Genomic DNA, 21050 nt, shown 5'->3' with positions numbered 1-21050 from the left:
GTTTGTACGTTCTCCCTGTGACCGCGAGGGTTTTCTATGGGTGCTCTGGTTTTCTCCGACACTCCAAAGATGTGCAGGTTTGCAGGTTAATTGGCTTACGTAAGTGGTAAATTGTCCCTAGTGTGTAGGATAGTGCTAGTTTATGGGTTGATCGCTGGTCGGCATGGACTTAATTGGCCGAAGTGCCTGTTTCCACGTTGTATCTCTAAAGCCTAAAGGCTGACCTCAATCAGTACGAGTCGGTACACACCTTCTTCATTGATCATCGACACAGATGGACTTCAGGACTGCATTCTTTCCCCCCCAGTTCTACTCTCTTTACACACATGACTGTGTAGCTAAGCACAGCTTCAATGCCTTCTAGAAATATGCTGATAGCGCCATTGTAGTTGGCCGAATCATAGGTGATGATGAGTCAGTGTACAGGAGTGAGAGAGAGAACCCTTGGTTGAGTGGTGTTGCAATATTATTCTCATGCTCAACTTCTGCAAGACCAAGGAACTAATCTTTGACCAGAAAAGGGACGTTGGGAGACCATGAGCCAGTTTCCATTGGTGGGTCAGCAGTGGAAAGAGTCAGTAGCTTCAAATTCCCAATTGTTAAAATCTTGAACGATCTATCCAGGTCTCGGCGCTTTGATGCGATCACAGAGAAGGTTTGCCAGTGCACCTAGTTTCTTAGAAGTTTAAAGAGACTCAGCATGTCACCAACTACTTCCACAGATAAACTGTAGCAAGTACCCTGACTGGTTGCATCATGGACTGGTGTTCCAATTCAAATACACATGAACACTTGAGGCTGCAGAGAGTAGTTGGCTCAGCCTGGTCCATTATGGGCACAGGCCTCCCCACCACCAAAAGCATCTACACGAGGCACTGCCTCAAGGATAGCAGCTTCTCTCATCAAGAAGCCTAAACTTGCTCTCTTCTCGCTACCACCATCGGGCAGGAGGTGTAGAATCCTGAAGTCCCACGCCACCAGGTTCAGGAACAGCTACATTCCGATTTTCATCAGGCCTTGAACTGACCTTCACAACACTAGTCTTAAATCAGCAGCAGAACATTATGGACCTGCTCTTGCGCTACCATGGATGGACTTGTTTTCAATTGTGTCCAGTTGCCTTGTTTTTTGCAAAATCTTATTTTTTGCTCACATGCATAACTTAAATATAATTTATGACCTTGCTCGTTCTTTGGGTCGATGTGCCTGCAATGCTGCTACATAGTACCTGTACTTTACCATACCTGTGCATATGACAATAAATACTTGCCTTGACTTGGTTCTTTCATATTTTTCATTAGTGCTAACCTCTCTCAGATGTATCTGCAGAATGCAGAATCAAAAGAAATTTGTCATAAATATATTCAGCTGCCCTTTTTACAATCTAGTTTAGATTGAATTATTTTTGTGATAATGTGGCTTTCAAAGAAAAATAACCAAAGTACCATTACATTGTTTGTGAAAATAGTTTCAATTTTCTTTAATTGATTTTTTTTTTTTGTTCAGCTCATAACATAATTCCTTGAAAAAAATAAATGAAAAGCCGATCACAAAGGTAAAGAATAAAACAACAAAATACAACAAAAAAAAATTGCCTATAACTTTTTCCAACAAAAGTCAAATGTTGTCACAATTAGCTGCTTCGGAGAAAGTGACGGAGTACACAATTAGCTTCTTTAGAGAAATTGATCGAATACACATAAAAACTGTCAACAAAATATTTTCTTTACAATTCATGACCTTCAATTCGTAGGCCTATTTTTGACACAGAGTTCATTGGAAGGTGTTTAATGTTCCTTGAACCATGTAATTTATCTGGGGCATGTCATGGACAACTCCCCGTTGGATTGCAACCTTGTCTTGGTTGGGGAGCTTGTGAGTTTCAGTGACCCCTAGAGCTATGCCTGCAGGAGATTCTTCTTCTGTTAGGGTCTCCCATGCTGGACAGGTCGAAGGGTAGAGGAACGATGAAGAGCGATCCACTGGTCCTCCAGGTTGGAGGTTGAGCACAAGGTTAACAACCCTGATTCGTAAAACAAATATGTTACGGAAACAGCAACTGAAGGAATCAACACTACTCGGTCTGATGGACTTCCAGGGCTATTGACAGGTACCAGGATGAATGGCAGACAGCATCCCAATAATAGCCCCGAACTGGACACTGGAAGAGAAAAGGAAAAGAGGTAGACTCAAAAGCACCTGGCGTCAAACTGTAGAGGAGGAAATGAAAACAATGGACCTGACCTGGGGTAGTGTCCAGAACTAGCCCAGAACAGACAGAAGTGGAGGACCTTCATTGCTGCCCTACATGCCAGGAGGCATAATAGGCAGTAAGTAAGTAAGTAAGTAAGAATATCATGAACAAGTTTACAGGGAGGAGTGAGTTGCTATGGTTAAGATTGCATAAAGCTTTGGGTTTCCCATAGGAATAATTTTTCACTTAAAATTAAAATAATCAATGTACATTTCAATTACTTCCCAGGGATTATTGTTCAATTCTGTGCCCAAAATGGTGATCCACTCAATATTTTTATTTCATTTCTCATTTCAGCTGCAAAATAAATATTAGCCATAAAGTGACATATTATCAGGATGGAGGTTAATCAATGTATTATAGTTTTGCTCTTTCTAATATTATATGTCTAGCACTTTTAGTTAAAAACATAAAAGAGTAGTTCTCCTTCTCAGCAGGTATAATGCACTTTTTAAGAATCCTAACCGTGTGAAAGTACATAGGGGATTAGTATACGGCCCGAAACGTTGCCTATTTCCTTCGCTCCATAGATGCTGCTGCACCCGCTGAGTTTCTCCAGCTTTTTTGTGTACCTTTGATTTTCCAGCATCTGCAGTTCCTTCTTAAACACCAGTATTTTAGACAGGTCTGCTATACTTTTTAATCATTTATTGAATGTGGATAGTGTTGCAAAGGCCATTATTCATCGTCCATTGACAATTTTCCATAGGCATAGAGAGACATTTATCCTCCGAGTATAATTAGGATATAATCACTTTGCTATAGTTCTCAAATAACATTGTTAGCCATAAGGTCAGAAAATTGTTTTCACTTTCATTTGGTAAATTGGTTGGATTTTGATGGCAGTCCAGTAGTTTCTCAGTCACCATTGCTGATACCAACCTTTCAATCCAGAATTCAACTTAAATACCCTACTGGCTGTTGTGGGATTCAAACTCAGGGTCTCGATCCGAAATGTCACCTATTCCTTCGCTCCATAAATGCTGCCTCACCCCCTGAGTTTCTACAGCAGTTTTGTCTACCTTCCAGTTCAATAATCAAGTCTCTGAATTCAGTTAATTTACCTAATCTCCACATTGCCACCCCTCATAAAACGGCAAAATAATTTACCTATTGTCCGGGTGTAAGTCATTGGTGTAAGAATAGAAAATGTGGATTATCTATATTTTCGGCACCATGGATTGCTGTATTGAAGATATCCTTTTTGTCCCCTTGAATTTTCAAGATACCAGGGTGTAATCCAAATGGGAAAGTATTGTTGTGTACTTTGTTTTAGTGTTCAGAGAGGAGCTGGCCAGTGGCATCAACAGGAACTTACGGGATGAACTAAACTGCCTGCATTTGCTTGAAATATTTCATTTACCATTATTCTGTATTAGATTAAATGTGTTAATGTTCGTATTTTGCAACATTATATGCAGCAATGTAAATCAACACCACTATCTAACATTTACTTTAATTCCCTATTTTATATGTCCCACACTGAAATGGAACAGATTACAAGGATGCCAAAGATTTTTAAGGAAATTAATATCTGACTGCTGACAAGTGAAATCTACTTTGATTTAATTTCTAACATAATCCATGCAAGGTTGACAATGAAAGGTGAGCTTTAGTGCAGTAATGCCACGGTGGGCAGTTCATATGTTGTGTTAGCTAAGCACAGACCAAACCTCATAGTGCATGCAGTGTGCCGACAACTGTGAAAGGTTACGTTGACATGATTAATTCAGGTTGATTAGATTAGATTTAAAAAAGGAAGGGATGCAGGTGAAACACAAGCAATCCACACATTGATTGCAACCCAGTGGTATTAATATTAAGTTCTTTAACTTCAAGTAACCCTTGCATCCCCCTTCTCTCCATCCCTTCTCTCCATCCCTCCCCCCCCCCCCACCCAAATCGCACCAGCTTCAAAGTTGTCTTGTTGAGTCGCAGTGCCTGTACTCATTTTCATCTATAACACAGCTAATAATGGACTTTCCTTTATCATCTTTATCTTTTTTGCATATCTTTCATTCATTTGTTCTATATCTCTCTACATCACCATCTATATCTTGTTTCCCTTTCCCCTGACCCTCAGTCTGAAGAAGTCTTGACCCAAAACATCACCTATTCATTTTCTCCAGAGATGCTGTCTGATCTGTTGAGTTTCTCCAGCTTTTTGTGTCTATCTTTGATTTCTACTGTTATACATTGATTAAATATAATGTTGCATGTAATTACCAAAGTTAATATCACTTTGGAAATTGTTATATTACCAAATTTGCGTATCTACTTAAGAACATTAAATGTTTTCATTCATCATTCAGCCTTTCTGATGAATTATTATGTTTTAGCTGGTTAGTGGCCTGAAGAATATCAAGAAGTGATTTAATAGTAATGGTTAAAGTTAATCCAATTGTTTACTGATTATATAATAGCCACCCAGAATAATTGCAATATTAGTTACAAAGAGAAGTGAGATCAAAATTATATTTAGTATTCCTCACCATCATCTGGCTCAGAATTAATCAGGGAGGGAATGAAGCCTCAGTCTGGACTAAGGATAACCCTAGTGAGTAGAGATATTAGAGATACGCAGTTGATATTTTGCAGTGCACTCAAATTGAGTGATCCCCTGATCCAAAGCAAGTAAACCCGACTGAAGTTATGTGTTATAAATTGGTCTTGGTAACTCTGAATAAAGTGATGGAATCCAGTAGAGTGTGGCAGCTTCTGCATGGTGTACAAGGGAGTTAATAAGGGTCTTGTCTAAAGAAGGGTCTCGACCCCGATTATTTCACCCATTCCTTCTATCCCGAGATGCTGCCTGTCCCACTGAGATACTCCAGCAGTTGGTGTCTATCTTCGGTGTAAAACAGCATCTGCAGTTCCATCCTATACAACTTTCCTGCTGAGGATAAGTGTTTTAAAGATAAAAATTGGTGAGGAAGTTATCTTCCTCTATGGAGAGGATGTTATCTGAACCACCATCACTGATACATAGGTGAACAAATTCATGCATTTTATTTCAGTTAGGATCCACAATAGGACTGAATTTAATGGACAAACGTATGAGGGTTTAAAATTTGTTTTAGAATTGTCTTAAGGATTAAATAATAACCTTCACACGATGAAACATATTTTTCTCCTGATCTCTTTTACACAAGTAATGCTTGACGGATATCTTCACAACATACATGGGAAATGTTGCATGTCTATTGCAGAGCAGTTCGATTTATTTTTTAATTCAACTCAAAGAAAGCAATCTTAAGTAGGTTCTAGTCCGGACACACAGCTCTAAAGCATTTCCTTTCAGTTCCAATGAAGTTTAATGCTTAGATCGGAAAGACAAACACTGCTCTAATATATCAATACTGAAAATTGGACAATGACCATTTTCAAATCAGTAATCTTTTATTGATGTGTTATAAATAGTTCTACAGTCTTATTTTGCATATAAATATAGCTTCAAAGAGAAACTTTTCAGCATTATATGGTTTTTACTCCAGAAAGTCATATACTCATATACATGATATTGGAGCCTAGATACAAGTGCAAGAAAATCAACTAGTTCTCACTTTTTTAAATGTCCGTCCTTGTTAATAGTTCATTATAAGTCTTACGACTTTGTTATTCATTGTTAGCATATTACCAACAACATGTCTGAATTCTGTAGCTATAAAATTCCCTATAGTCCGTTTCAGTTCATAGCACATCATATCTAAATTACTTCATCAGTGCATTCTCATGAACCTGTCTTCATGCCTATAGCCCAAATCAGGGCATAGAAATATGCTGTATATTTAGACGGGCTGCAATAATGTTTTTTTTTTTTGCATACATCGTTGCAAAGTAACACAGACTACTTGGTCTGCACTGTTAACCATTTACACATTACTTTAAGGTGCTTTTTAGGTCAGGTCAGGTCAGGAGGAGTTCCCACCACCACGGGTACCATGTAATCCCGTGCTACCTGCTCCATGGTCGGACAGTCGGCGACTAAACCGTCTCCCCCACCTGGTTTGCCAGGTGAGGAGGGGGCTGTGGACCCCCAGCAGGTCCAAAGATAAGACCTGACAAAGGGCGGATGAGCTCCTAGCGAGCCAATGGCCATCCACATTTCAGTAGAAGCTGCGACCACTGTCGTACTATCTTTGCGAGATCATATTTCAGTCTTACACATGTAGCGGAGTGGACGGATCCCTAGTGCTTTCACGCTTTTATACATTTTATAAAGTTCCCAGTAAAAAAAAAGTTACTACAGTTTTATCGCCTACTTATTTGGGTAACGTGCTACTCTTGCAACTTAAATATTTTTATGCTTTTTCCAAAAGCAGACTCCTTTTTGTGTAATGCACGACTTGGTCGTTTGTCTAATCTGATTGAAAGGCACAGCATGGAAACAGGCCTTTCGACCCACCGATCACCTTATTCACACTAGTTCTATGTTATTTCACTTTCTCGTCATGCGCTGGACATTTACAGAAATCGATTAACCTGCAACCCCGCATTTCTAAAAGGGATACGGGAGGAAACCTACGCAGTCACAGGGAGAACGTGCAAACTCCACACAGACAGCACCCGAGGTCAGGATCGAACCCCGGTCTCTGGTGCTGTGAGGCAGCAGCTCTACCAGCTGCGGCATTCATGTGTGAGTTTTATACCCAGGCAGTAGGGCTCGGTATTTGGTCCCTTGAGTCATTTAGTATTAAGACCTTACAACCCTGTCTCTCAGTCTGAAGAAGGGTCTCAACCCGAAACGCCACCTATTCCTTCCCTCCAGAGCTTGACCTGCCTGACCCCGCTGTGTTACGCCACCATCTGCAGTTTCTTCCTACATACCGATGAGGAGGGGGTAAGTACCGCTTAAAAATAAGTAGACACAGACAGCTCCCAGTCTGTGAACCTGTTATGTTAGAACCCACACAGATAGACTCGCCAGTGACACACCTGCCTGATCCCTTATCTCCAAAAGGATGTTCAGGTTTCTTGCAGATGGAGAAAGGGATAAATAACGAGATGATGATACGGTGAGATCCAGTTACACGTTCTCAGTATTTCTTCACATTCACATTCACACCAAACCTCGGACCATATGTCCTCGTTCTTAAACGTCGCATTCTCACACAAAAGCAAAGAAACCGTTCGCTAAGAAGCGAGCAGGATCACTCAATGTCATCTCTCAACGCGGGAACAACCTCGACGCAAGGAGGTTCCGAGTCTTGGCTGTGTGTGGAACTTATCCCCGTGTCCGAGTCCGTGTCGTTGGTGTCAGAGGGGGAGCAGCCCTTGGGTTGACTGGTTCGGGGGGAACCGGGTTTGGTGTCATCCTTGCAGGGCGCGGGCAGTGGGGCACCACTCTCCGCCTCCTCCGCAAGATGCAGGGACTGCAACTGCTTCAGCAGGCGATCACACTCGGCCGCCTTCTCGCCCAGCACCAGCTCCTCACGTTGCACGTCCTCCTGCGCCTCCGCCACGTTTCTGCGCAGTTGAAGGGCGATGCCCATGACCGTCTCCAATTCGCTCTCCACCCTCTCGGCCTCGCTGCCCGGGGAGACGGGGCCACCTTGCACCAGCGGCTCGGCCCCGCACAGCCTCGCCATCTCCAGCTGGATCTCGGCGGACAGTTCCTCGATGGCTTCCTCGTGTTGCTGAATCTGTTGCTGCAGCTGGAAGGTCGAGTCCCTCTTGTTGAGGTACTCCCGGACCTGTGCCCTCTCGCCCTCGCTCTCTCTGCTCTCCAGCAGGTACGTTTCCTGGACATAGTTCTCCCCTTCTTTCTGTATCCGTTCCAAGTGCGTCCAGGACTCGTAGCCCTCGATCTCGGCGTCCAGTTGCAGCATCCTCTGCAGCTGCTGGCGGATGGTGTGGTCCTGGGATGCGATCAGATGCACTAAGGTCTCAACCCCTTCCCGGCCCTGCTTCAGCTTTTTCATCTTGGCCAGTTTCCTAAAAGCTTTGCGGACCATCCTCTTCTGCTTGTCCGCCGGCAGACTGTGGATGTACTGGGCGGGACTCAGATCCCCCTGGCCTCCAATGTTCTGGATCACCTTGGCTTCGGCGCTCCTCAGACCTGGCACGGCCATGGAAGCGCCCACCTTGACCAGGACGAAGTGGACATTGGGCTGCTCCTCTCCCCAGGACGCCCAGAGCCTCAGCAACTTGGTTGCAGGGGGCAAGAGCCTCTCGAAGCCCCTCCACTTCTCCACGATGCAGTAGTCCTTGGCAGGTGCGTGGAGCAGCCTAGTGGCGCCGGCGTTGGCGAGGTGGTCCTCCAGCAGCGCTTTCACCACCAGAGCGCAGCTGGTGCGCTTGGTCAGACCGCACACCAGCTTCTCCTCCTGGCAAACCCACACTGCGATCTCGCCTCCCTCCGGGGATCCCATGGCCGCGCTGGGGACCAGACCTGGAATGAGCAAGAGAGACGAGCTGTCAGGGCGCTGAAATCCCTTAAAAACACACACAGACACACAAACCAAAGTTTGGCTGCGTTAAGTTGCAATGATCACATGGTTGTTACAGAAGTCGGCCAAGTCCCCGCGGGCAAACTTTCCCTTTGTCTCAATTCTATACTTCAACTCGAAAATCCACCCTCCAAATACCGCCTAATTAGTGATACAAGTTACAAATGGATATCACCCCGTCGGTAATTAAAGATTACAGCAGCTTCAATTATTTCCAGGCTCTCTGCCTATTCATCCAGTGAAATCTGTCGAACAGGTAACTGTAAATTAGGCAATGAATACCTTTGTGTCTATTTGAGTTTTGAGCAAGAATATATCCCTCTAACCGAAACATTAGTTTAGATCTTTTGGCTGCATGCTGCAAATGGATTATTTGCTTAACACAAGTTTGTTGTGTCTCATGCTTGAAATCCAGTTACCTCACATCTAGCTGGTCCCGTACTAAATGGCAGAAACAACCCCCCAGTAAATCAAGCAAAATAAAAAAGCAGAGAAGAATGAATGTACATCGCTATCTTCTAGAGAATACACTGAGAATAAAGTTAATACCATTTCACTGCATTTTTAATCATCTGGTTCTAATGCCCTTTAGCTCCATGTCTAATTTATATTTGAAAATACCATGCAGCTTTTTAAAGCAAAAGGTGCTTTCCAATTGAAGCATAACACAAAGTGCTTGAGGGACTCAGTGGGTCAGGCAGAATACGTGGAGGAAATGGATTCTAAACGTGGACAGAGTTCTTACAGATACCTTCAACCTCTCATTGCTGATGTCTGAGGTTTCCAGCTACTCTCAAAGGCCATCAATAATACCAGTGCCCATGACGAGTAAGATGACACTCTTCAACGACTACTGACTGAAGGCGATGAAGTGCTTTGAGAGGTTGGTTATGGCGCATATCAACTCCTACCTCGGAAGAACTTGGCCCCACTAAAATCTGTCTACCGCCACTAGAGGATAACAGGGTGTCAACAATCTCGCTGGCTCTCCGCTCTGCACTGGACCACTTGGGCAATAAAAATGCACACAACAAACTACAGCTCAGTGTTCAACACCATTGTCCCCTCCAAATTGTTAGCAATCTCATGGAATTGGGTCTCTGAAATTGCAACTGGATCCTCAATTTCCTTATCAATAAAACTCAATCAGTACACAGGTGCATCTCAATGTTGTGTGCTCAGCCCCTTGCTCTACTCACTCTACACCCATGTCTGTGTGGTTGGACACAGTTCCATCTCCATTTTAAATTCATTCAGATCGATCATCTGAATGATTGGTGCCAGATCAGCAACCTTGTTCTCAATGTCAGTAAAACTAAGGACCTGATTATTGGCTTTAGAAGAGGAAGGTCATGCATCCACAAACCTGTTATCTTCATCAGGTCGATGGTGGAAAGACAACAACCTCAGGTTCCTTGATGTGCATATATCTGATGATCTGGATCCAACACTGATGCAATCATAAATAAAACCAATCAATGGCTCAACTTCCTTAGATTAAGGAGATCTGTAGGAGCGCAGTCTCAAAAGGATAGCCAGCATATCAAGGACCCACACCACCCCAGTTGTGCTCTCATTTCACTCCTGCCATTGAGAAGAAGATACAGGAGTCTAAAAACTATAATGTCCAGGTTCAGGAACAGCTTCTTCCCAACAACCACAATCTCCAACTAAACTCCAAACTACGAACTGCCATGGTTGCAGCAGGGACTGCGGGCTTTGATTTGTTTTATGCACTATATTGGAGGTTTTATTTATTGAACTTCATTTTTAATGCTTGTTCATTATATTATCTATTGAGTATTGTCTTTACAAACCTGTTGGAAGGAACCACAGATGCCGGTTTTAAACCAAAGATAGACACTATAAACTCAGCGGGTCAGACACCATCTCTGGAGAAAAGGAATAGGTGATATTTTGGGTAGAGACCAGCTACAAAGTCGTTTTGTTGAGTCTCATTGTCTATACGCATCCTCACCTAGGCCACAGCTGACAATGGCCCGTTTCCTTTTTTACCGCTACTTTTTTTGGCATATCTTTCATTTGTTCTATATCTCTCTCTCTACATCACTGTCGATATCTCATCTCCCTTTCCCCGGACTCTCAGTCTGAAGAAGGGTCCCTCCCCCGAAACATCTCCTTATCTCCAGAGATGCTGTCTGACCCGCTGTGTTTACAAAGCTGTTGCACTGCTGCAAGTTCCTTGTTTCTTCACTGAGAGTTTCATTGTTCAGTTTCTGTACATATGACAATATAACACTCTTGACTATCTCCAGCACTTTGTGTTTTTCTCAAGATTCCAGTATTTGCAGTTCCTTGTGTCACGATATAATTGAAGGTTTTGTTTCCATCACTCAAAATGTTTTTACACTGCTAAACTGTTTTCAAAGGCAAATGGCTTTCAAATTTAAGTGTAAATGCAAATAGGAGCAGAATAATTTGCATTAATAGAGATAGGTGCTTGATGATGGGAAGAGATATGATGAGATGAAAGATCTGCTTCTGTGCTCTCCGATTCTGCTTTATGAGTTTTAGATGATACTAGACCAAGTGCAGACCCGTTGGGTCTGCTCCCCCAATGGTGTGATCCCCCAACCCAATATTCCACCATGCACCCGTCTCCTCCAATGGAACTGAAGCCGTTCCCAAAAGTAAGATTCCAGCACTGCCCTGCCTCCCTCAGCAGTGGATTTAAAAAGAAAATCCAATGGCATCTTCCCTGCCTGCTGCAGCAGTGAAAAGTTCAGAATGTTCCTGTCTTGCAACTTTGTTTCGAAGTGTGTTGGAAGCTGACATGTAAATGGAGAAGCCTGTTTATTTTTGAAATACTTGGGGGTGGGTGGGGAGAGAAGGATTTGATTAAAAACGTGTACTTCAACACGACGAAATGAAATGAGGAGCGGATACTTAGAAAGAAAAGCGAAATCTCTACCGAAATGGAAAATATCTCGGAGATTGAGCGTCTGGATTGGGCGTGGCAATGAATCAAAGAAAGAAATGCAGCCGGCAGCCGTACATGCAAATGAATCCATTCCGATTGGACATCTGCAAGCATCGGCCATTCCGATTGGACATCTGCGAGTATCGGGCACGAATTGAAAGGCAGGAAGGGCGCCGGACGGCAGTCGGTCGGATGGCCCCAGAGTTTTATAGATATATAGATTTAGTAACACACATCTACTTAAACCATATAACAAGCGTTAACTTTTTCCACCAATTCTAATGAAGTATATGGCTTACAATATTGTTTGAAATCATTATTTTTTTGCTTTCGCTTCTAATTGTTTCCCTGTTTTGCTGAAACACCGAACAACTGTGGGAATGAAACTCCACAACTTGAGTGGCACAGCAGTAGAGTTGCTGCCTTACAGCGCCAGAGACCCGGGGTCGATCCTGACTACGGGTGCTGTCTGTATGGCGTTTGTATGTTCTCCCCGTGACTTATATGGGTTTTCTCCGGGAGCTCCAGTTTCCTCCCACATTCCAAAAACATAGGTTTGTAGGTTAATTGGCTTTGGCATAATTGTAAATTGTCCTTAGTGTGTAGTATAGTGTTAGTGTATGGGGATCGCTGGTCGGCGTGGACTCTGTGGGCTGAAGGGCCTCTTTCCACACTGTATCTCTAAACTCTAAAGTTTATCTACACTAAACTTTGGTTTGAGCATAGATATTAAGATAAGCAACTTATTTCTGAGAGATTCATCACACCCGAAAGACATCCAACTTCTTACACATTCTGACCGACATCCATTATAAACCTACTGACTCCGATGGTTACTCCCTTGTCCCTTTACCTCCCCCCCCCCCGACTCCATTCAAGGACCCAAGCAATTGTTCCAGGTGCGACAGAGGTTCACCTGCATCTCCTCCAACCTCATCTATTGCATCCGCTGCTCAAGATGTCAGCTGATCTACATCGGTGAGACTAAGCGGAGGCTTGGCAATCGCATCGCCGAACCAACTATAACTAACCTCCGCTATAACCAACCTGACCTCCCCGTGGCTCAGCACTTCAACTCCCCCTCCCATTCCCCATCCGACCTCTCTGTCCTGGGTCTCCTCCATGGCCAGGGCGAGCAACACCGAAAATTGGAGGAACAGCACCTCAACAGCATCCTGTGGGCATGAATATTGAATTCTCCCAATTTTGTTTGCCCTTGCTGTCTCCTCCCCTTTCTCAGCCCTCGGGCTGTCTCCTCCCATCCCTCAGCCCTCGGGCTCCTCCTCCTCCTTTTTCCTTTCTTCTCCCCATCAGTCTGAAGAAGGGTTTCGGCCCGAAACGTTGCCTATTTCCTTCGCTCCATAGATGCTGCTGCACCCGCTGAGTTTCTCCAGCATTTTTGTGTACCTTCGATTTTCCAGCATCTGCTGTTCCTTCTTAAACACTTCTTACACACAATAACTCTTTGAACAATATTTTACATGGCTAGCTTATTTTGTTATAGCCTCATAATATTGTTCTTGGTATACATAAAAAAAACCTCTAATAATAACCAAGCATAGCTTTTCATTAAAAATATCCAAATTTGCTTATTTTGACCCTCCAAAATTTAAACACGAACAAGGATTACATCAATAACTTTCTATTAACATTGGGTACAAGGTGACTAAGTATACATCTCAATCAAATGCAACTCAAGATATAGGTAGATATAATACATGTTAGAATATGAGAGGGCGCCATAATGTATTAATAATCATTAATTTATGACATTAGATCTTTAGATCAATTCATTTTATCTGGTTAATCACAATGTAATTCATAACATACAATGCTAAATAATCTTTAACAGCATGAGAACACGTTAAGACTATGCAAATATGCCTTCCTAACATGATTACTAACTTTGAATCCTTTTGATGATAATTTTTTTAATTCCAAGCCATTTATGTTTTCATTTGGAATTCAGCTGAATAGATTTGAGAACACTTGGGACTGTTATTTATGAACATATTTATTTTGATGAATTGATTCTTCAGGGAAAGGACATTCCAAGTATTTTCAAACACTGATAACGCACTGCTTTTTGGGTAGTAAATGTAACTCTGAATTAAATGCATTGCAAACCTTCAAAAGAACCTCTCAACAGATTAGATCAGAACAACAGATTCTGAGGAAACTGAAAGTGCCAATTTGTAATTTGAATGGAACTATGAATAAAAGTGACGTTTTGTGCAAATGTTCATTTGTAATTAACCTTGGTTTCTGACTGTCCAGACTTGGGAACAGATTCTTCCCCTTGGCTGTAAGACTCCTGGAATAATCCCCTCTTTCACTCCCTCGTGACAGGGGTGCTGGTGTTGATCTGTTGTGGCAGTAAGTGAATTGTAGTGGGTCCAGATCCTTACAAAGGCAGGAACTGATATATGCATCATAGCCTACCTTTCAAAGCACTTCATCACAATGGACCTACATGCCACAGGCGGGTAGTCATTGAGGCATGTCACCTTGCTCTTCTTGGGCACTAGTCCTTTTAAAGTGTATGGAAAAGCTAGAATCTCAGTAAGGAAGTTGAAGGTTGGGTTTGTGCAGGATATATAAATGTCGCCAGGTTCACCGTCACAGCCATTTGGGTTCATTGGGATGAAGGATCTTTCAACATCAGCCTTAGTGACTGAAATTACAGGGTTATCGGGGCTGTGAGGGCCAATTCCATGTTCTCCCTTTCGAAGCGAGCATAGAAAGCATTGAAGATACACACAAAATGCTGGAGTAACTCAGTGCCACATGCAGCATCTCTGGATAGAAAGAATGGGTGATGTTTCAGGTCGAGACCTTTCTTCAGACTGAGAGTCAGGGAAGAGGGAAACGAGAGATATGGAATGGTAAGGTGTGAAAATGAGAGATCAAAGGGGATGAAGCTCAAGGACAATGTAGAATAGATCATTGTTAGCTGGGGGAAGGTGACTCTAGTGTGTAGGATGGTGAGGTAAACATTGTAAAATGTAATCAGCTGCTCGCCCAGGAGTGATGAATTGCTGTCACTTAAGATACTTCTTGGTTTCTCCTTGTAGGAAGTAATAGCCCTGCCACAATTGCTGAACATCCTTCTGACCCTCCTAGTTTTGACTGAAAGTATCTCTTTGCTCTCTTGATGGTCTTATCGAGGTTGCATGTGGACTTCTTATATAACTGAGTATTGCCTCAGTAGATTGCAGACTTCCTGGTTCATCCAGAGCTTCTGGTTTGGGAATACTTGGATCGTCTTAGTAAGAAAACACTTCTCCACACATTTCCATCTGAACACTGTAACATAGTGGTGTATCCGTTCAGGTCCATTGCCGGGTCCACCAATGTTGCCGAGTAAGCATCATGAAGGCACTCTTCTGCCTCCCCTGACCAGACCCAATCCTCACCACTGGGGCTGCGCTCTTCAGTCACTGCCTATATGCAGGAAGAAGGAGCACAGCCAATTAGTTCAATTTTCCAAAGTGAGAGAGGAGGATGGAACAGTAGGCATCTTTGATAGTAGACTAGCATTGAAGATACACACAACATGCTGGAGTAACTCAAATAGTGTTTGATCCTCGTGTTACAGGAGATATGTTGTGGGTAGTTTAAAAGTGACTTCTTCAAACTAGCCCTGTTCTTCATCCTTCCAAACTACCCTTTAACTGCTTTTTTGTAGCCAGCGATGAATCCAGTTTGCTAGTTCACCTTGGATTCCACGTGACCTGACCTTCCAGACTCCAACCATCCAAGTGTTCTCTGATCAGAAACCATGGATGAACTAGAAGGTTAGCTGTCTACTGAGTTCTGGGAACTTGTCAAAGGCCTTGCTAAAGCCCATATAGATAACATCTGCTGCCCTATCCTTATCAACCCTCATGCTGACCTCTTCAAAATATTCTATCAAATTTGTGAGGCATGATTTGCTGTTGTTTTTATTGTTATATTTATGATTACTCTATACTGTTTACTCTGAACTTCATGTGAACAAGGAATTTCAATGAACCCTGGTGTATAGGACAATAACCTAATCTGATCTGATCTAATCTGAAAAGGACTGACAGTGTTAGGGCATGTTGAAGGAAATGGGATGTAGATTTTGAAATCTATTCCTTTAGATCAAGTTTAAGGCACAACAAAGAAGTGATTTAAAGATAAACATTGCATTCTTGCTTCTGAGTTTCAAAGGATTGTCTGCCATTTATGTCAGAAGATATATGGAAATTCCAGAAGTAATATTTCTATTCCATAAGATTTTAGGTTGTTGGACTTGGATAGGAAATAAGAAACCATGTTTACGTTTCACTTGGCATTTAGCTGGGCTGTATTTGGGAGTTTTATTGTAAATCGTAGGTCCAGTGAGGGATAACAAAGCCCAAGATGAGATACATTGCATGGCAATTAATACGATATCCCATTTTCAGCCTGTAGGTGACTGGGATAGACTTCACACAAGAAACAGGAGCAGGAGTAAGCTGTCTAGTCCACGGACCCTGCTCCACCATTCATTAAGGTAATGGCTATTTAAAACAAAAAATATTAGCTATATTGGGTGGCTTTGATTTGGAGAATTGATGTCACAGAGAATATTTACGATAGTTTCGAGAACTAGTTTGGTAAACATTATATTAATTTAGGTAGGCTATTTGGGATGGATAGTGATTTGTGAAACACAAACATATATAAATCAACAGAATTCAATTTACTGGCTACCCTGATAGTAGTCCACATCGCACTCCATGATAAAGCTCAGCTTTCACGAGGAATAACACATTGTTACCAATAGCCTTAAAACAAAGTACACCAAAGCCTTGTTCATAATAGCCAGGGACTTCAAAAAGGCCACCTCAAGAATGTGCTACCAATATACTATCAGCATGTCTGCTGTGCAACCAGTGGTCGAAACATCCTCGCTACTGCCTACCACAAAGATGGCTATCGCTCCATTTCCCAACCACACCTTGGAAACTCTGACCATCTGGCTGTGCCTCTGCTCTCTGCTTGCAGGCAGAAATTGAAGGGGGAAAGATCCAATATATAAAGTTGAACAGTACTGGTCTGAGCAAACAGATCCTTTGCGATTGCTTTGAGTCAGTGGACTGGTCCACATTCAAAGACTCTGTGGCTTACCTCTGCTGGCACAGACTTCATCAATAAGTGTATAGAGAAATGCAAACCAAAGAAGACAATAGGAATGTTTACCGACTGGAAACCCTGGATGAACTGTGAAGTCCACTCATAGGCGCAGCGTTCAAGTCAAATAAACCTGACAGATACAGGAGATCTGTAGATGCTGGTTTAAAATGAAGATGGACACAAAAAGTTGGAGTAACTCAGTGGGACAGACAGCATCTCTAGAGAAAAGGAATAGGTGACTTTTCCGATCGAGACCCTTCTTCAAACTAATAGTCAGGGTTGTAAGGTCTTAAAACTACATGACTTGAGGGACCAGATACTGAGTCCTGCTGCCGAAACATCAACTATTTCTTGGGTGTGAATGTATCCAAGGTCACTGTGGTGGATATAAAAGTGATCTTCCTGAGAGTAAAGCAACATGGCACAGGTGGAGTCACCAGCCTTATCCTCAGGACTTGCACAGATTTGCTGACAGGAGCATTAACCGACATCTTTAACCTCTCCCTACTCTGTTCTGACCTCCCAACCAGCTTTAAGATGAACACTATAATCCCACTTCCAAAGAAAAGCAAAATAGCACACGTTAATGACTACCATCCAGTGGCTCTGACATCCATCTTCATGAAGTGCTTCGAGAGGAGGCTTGTCATTGCACACATTAACTCCAGTCTCCCGGAGAGCCTTGATCCACTGTAAGTTACCTATTGTCACAACAAGTTCATCTCACTGGCTCTTTATTCACACTTATCGAGTTGCATCACAGCTTGGTTTGGGAACAGTTCTGCCCGCAACAACAAGAATTGCAGAGAGTTGATATTATAGCCCAGTCCATCACTCAGACCCGACTCCACACCATCAATTCCATCTACACTTCACACTGCTATGGAAAAGCAGCCAAAATAATCAAGGACCATTTTCACCTCGGCCATTCCATCTTCTCCCCTCTCCTATCAGGCACGACATACAAAAGCTTGAAGGTAGACAAAAATGCTGGAGAAACTCAGCGGGTGAGGCAGCATCTATGGAGCGAAGAAAATAGGCAACGTTTCGGGTCGAGATCCTTCTTCAGACTGATGTGGGGGTAGGGACGGCAAGAAGAAAGGAAAAGCAGGAAACAGTCGGCTGTGGGAGAGTTGGGAAGGGGGAAAGAAGGATAAAGCAGGGACTATTTGCCTACTTTATAGAAGTTCTCTTCCTCTGAAAAAAAAAAGGAAATGCTTCACTTGTCGCTTTACCTCCCCCCTGGACTCCATTCAAGGACCCAAGCCGTCTTTCCAGGTGTGACAGAGGTTCACCTGCACCTCCTCCAACCTCATCTATTGCATCCGCTGCTCTAGGTGTCAGCTGCTCTACATCGGTGAGACCAAGCGTAGGCTTGGCAATCACTTCGCCTAACACCTCCGCTCGGTTTGCAATAACCAAGCTGATCTCCTGGTGGCTCAGCACTTCAACTCCCCCTCCCATTCCGAAATTTCTGTCCTGGGCCTCCTCCATAACCAGAGTGAGGCCCACCGTAAACTAGAGGAGCAGCACCTTATATTTCGCTTGGGTAGTGGTATGAACATTGACCTCCAATTTCAGGTAGTCCCTGCTTTCTCCTCCCCTTCCCAGCTCTCCCACAGCCCACTTTCTCCAACTTCCATTCTTCTTCCCCCCCCCCACATCAGTCTGAAGAAGGGTCTCGACCCGAAACGTCGCCTATTTCCTTCGCTCCATAGATGCTGCCTCACCCCATGAGTTTCTGCAGCATTTTTGTCTACCTTCGATTTTCCAGCATCTGCAGTTCCTTCTTATACAAAAGCTTGAAATCACATACTATCAGTGTCAGAGTCTACTGTTATCAGAATACTGAATAGTCCTGCCATAAGTTAAAGGGTAGTCCTGATCTTCCAAGCTACCTTCATTGCGAATGCTGGACTTACATTTCTCTGTATCTTACGCTACAATGCTTTAAAACTCTAGTCTACACTCTGGTATTTTTCTCTTTGCACTACTTGTACATGTGAATTACTTGATTGTACTCAAGTATAGTATGATCAGATTTAATTGGATAGTATTCAATTAAATGTTTTCACTATAACTCGGTACACCTGACAATAATAAATTAAACACAAACGTAACTAAACATTATGTTGGTAAGTATTTTTCAGAGAGAGCTTTTTTCTTTGGAACAGATTACCAAAGAATACAGGAAGCAACTTCTTACACGCCTTCAAAAGGACTTAATAGGAAGTCTATATTTCATGCTGCAAAAATAAACTGCGGAATTGTTAATAAATAAACAGATTTGTAGAGTGCCATCGAGATTTTTTGTTGCTTCACAGTCAGAAACATATATTTTTTAATGATCTTCATAAGTTGACCGGGGATTTTTTTTTCTTCTTATTTAGGCCTCTCCAAAGGAATACCAGGGTTTGGATGGGAGGAAAGTTGTAAGCTCCTGTACTGCTTCCGTTTCCACCCATTTTATATATTTCTGTCTTCATACACTTCCTCTCAGGAAGTGCTGCAACTATGTTCTGACGTCAATCACAATTTAACTGAAAATTGACAAGGGAACTTACCTATTCGTGCATTTACAGCCTTAGATCAAAACAAAAATATACTACCCATTTTCAAAAAGATGCATTTTTAAAAAACTATTAAAGTGATCGATCGATCTCATCATATAACTCCAAAGTTGAAGGATTTAGAATTAATGGTGTATTAAAACACATTTGATCATTGATAAAAATGGTTTTCTTCTGCCATGAACCTAGGGATTGAACAATAAAAATAGAAAATATTCTAACTTAAGGAAGCCACAAAAAGCTGGAGAAACTCAGGGGTGCAGGCAGCATCTCTGGAGAGAAGAAATGGCTCGAGACCCTTCTTCAGACTGGTTAGGGATAAGGGAAATGAGAGATATAGACAATGATGTAGAGAGATAAAGAACAATGAATGAAAGATATGCAAAAAAGGTGATGACATAAAGGAGACAGGCCATTGTTAGCTGTTTGTTGGGTGAAAACGAGAAGCTAGTGCAACTTGGGTTTGGGAAGGATAGAGAGAAAGGGAATGCTGGGGTTACCTGAAGTTAGAGAAATCAATATTCATATCATTGGGATACAGTTATCCCAAACCAATCAGAAGAAGGGGTTCAACCCAAAGCAATAGGCTAAATAGTCAAATATATTAAAGACCAAGACAGTCCGGCTGATGGTCCATAGGTAATCAAAGACCAAGATCAGATCAGCTATGATCCCACTGCATCATGGGGAGGTTTCAAGGAACATTATGGCCTACTCCTATGTCTTATGTTCCTGCAGTCTTACGATGAATGTCATCTATTCTTGGTCTAGCCTTGTGATCCATAGAAAACCAGATGATTTAATGGGAAATGACATCCAAAATTAAGCAGCAAGCCATTCTGATCAAGTGCAATTAGGGTTAATCAATAAATTGCTGCCTTTCAAGGGACATCCAGACCTCCCAATCAATCACTGCACTGTGTTGTTTTGAAACTCATTACCAGTCACTACCAAAGATCCTATAGCAGCTCTGCTATAGGATCTTTGGTCACTACTGTTTAGCATCTAATGCTAACACTAAACAAGTCATTCTACACCACTTCTTGTTTGGTTGTTTTGTTTGCATATCTCCAAAGACAGACACAAAAACTTGGAACAGCTCAGCAGGACAGGCAGCAACTCTGCAGAGAAGGAATGGGTGACATTTCAGTCTTACATATCTCCAATCCTGTCTATGACAGCTGTGAGACAAGGTTTTTTTTCTCTCAGGAGGTTGTGAATCCTAGGAACTCAATTCCTAAAAAGGTGAATATTGTTGGAAGTTGAGACAAACATATTCTTGATAATTGATGTGGTAACAGGTTCCATATTTAGGCAGGAATGAGGAGTTAAGGTTACAATCATATCAGTCATCATCTTATTGCAGGGTAGAGCAGGCTTGAGGGGCTGAATGTTCCCCAGGCATGAGAGGAGGTAAAAGGGAAGGTGAAATTACCAGGGCCATGGAATCATAGAATGAAACAGCACAGAAACAGGCCCTTCAACTCAATGTCCAATGTGGCTACTCAAGCCAGCCCCATTTGACTGCACCTGGCCCACATCCCTCCAAAAATATCCTATCCACGTAGCTGTCCACGTGCCCGTTTAATGTTGTAATTCCTATCCTTTGGCAGTGTGTTGAATACATGCACCACTCTCTATGCTAAAATGTTGTCCCTCATGTCCCTTCCAAATCTTTCCTCTCTCATCTT

General features: G+C 42.5%; 1 protein-coding gene across 1 annotated transcript in view; it reads right to left on the bottom strand.

Annotated features, from left to right (window-relative positions):
- Positions 1–6157: 6157 nt before the first annotated feature.
- The window catches only part of LOC129706442 (ras association domain-containing protein 9-like), a 31791-nt gene continuing 16898 nt past the window's right edge, over positions 6158–21050 (bottom strand). The window contains exon 2 of the mRNA XM_055650752.1: positions 6158–8645. Within this exon, the coding sequence (XP_055506727.1) occupies positions 7405–8645 (1241 nt within the window). The 3' untranslated portion in view covers positions 6158–7404. The remainder of the gene's footprint in view (positions 8646–21050) is intronic.

Source organism: Leucoraja erinacea, chromosome 19 (genome assembly GCF_028641065.1).
Source record: "Leucoraja erinacea ecotype New England chromosome 19, Leri_hhj_1, whole genome shotgun sequence".
Taxonomy (NCBI): Eukaryota; Metazoa; Chordata; class Chondrichthyes; order Rajiformes; family Rajidae; genus Leucoraja; species Leucoraja erinaceus.
This window is presented reverse-complemented; position numbering and strand designations above follow the sequence as displayed.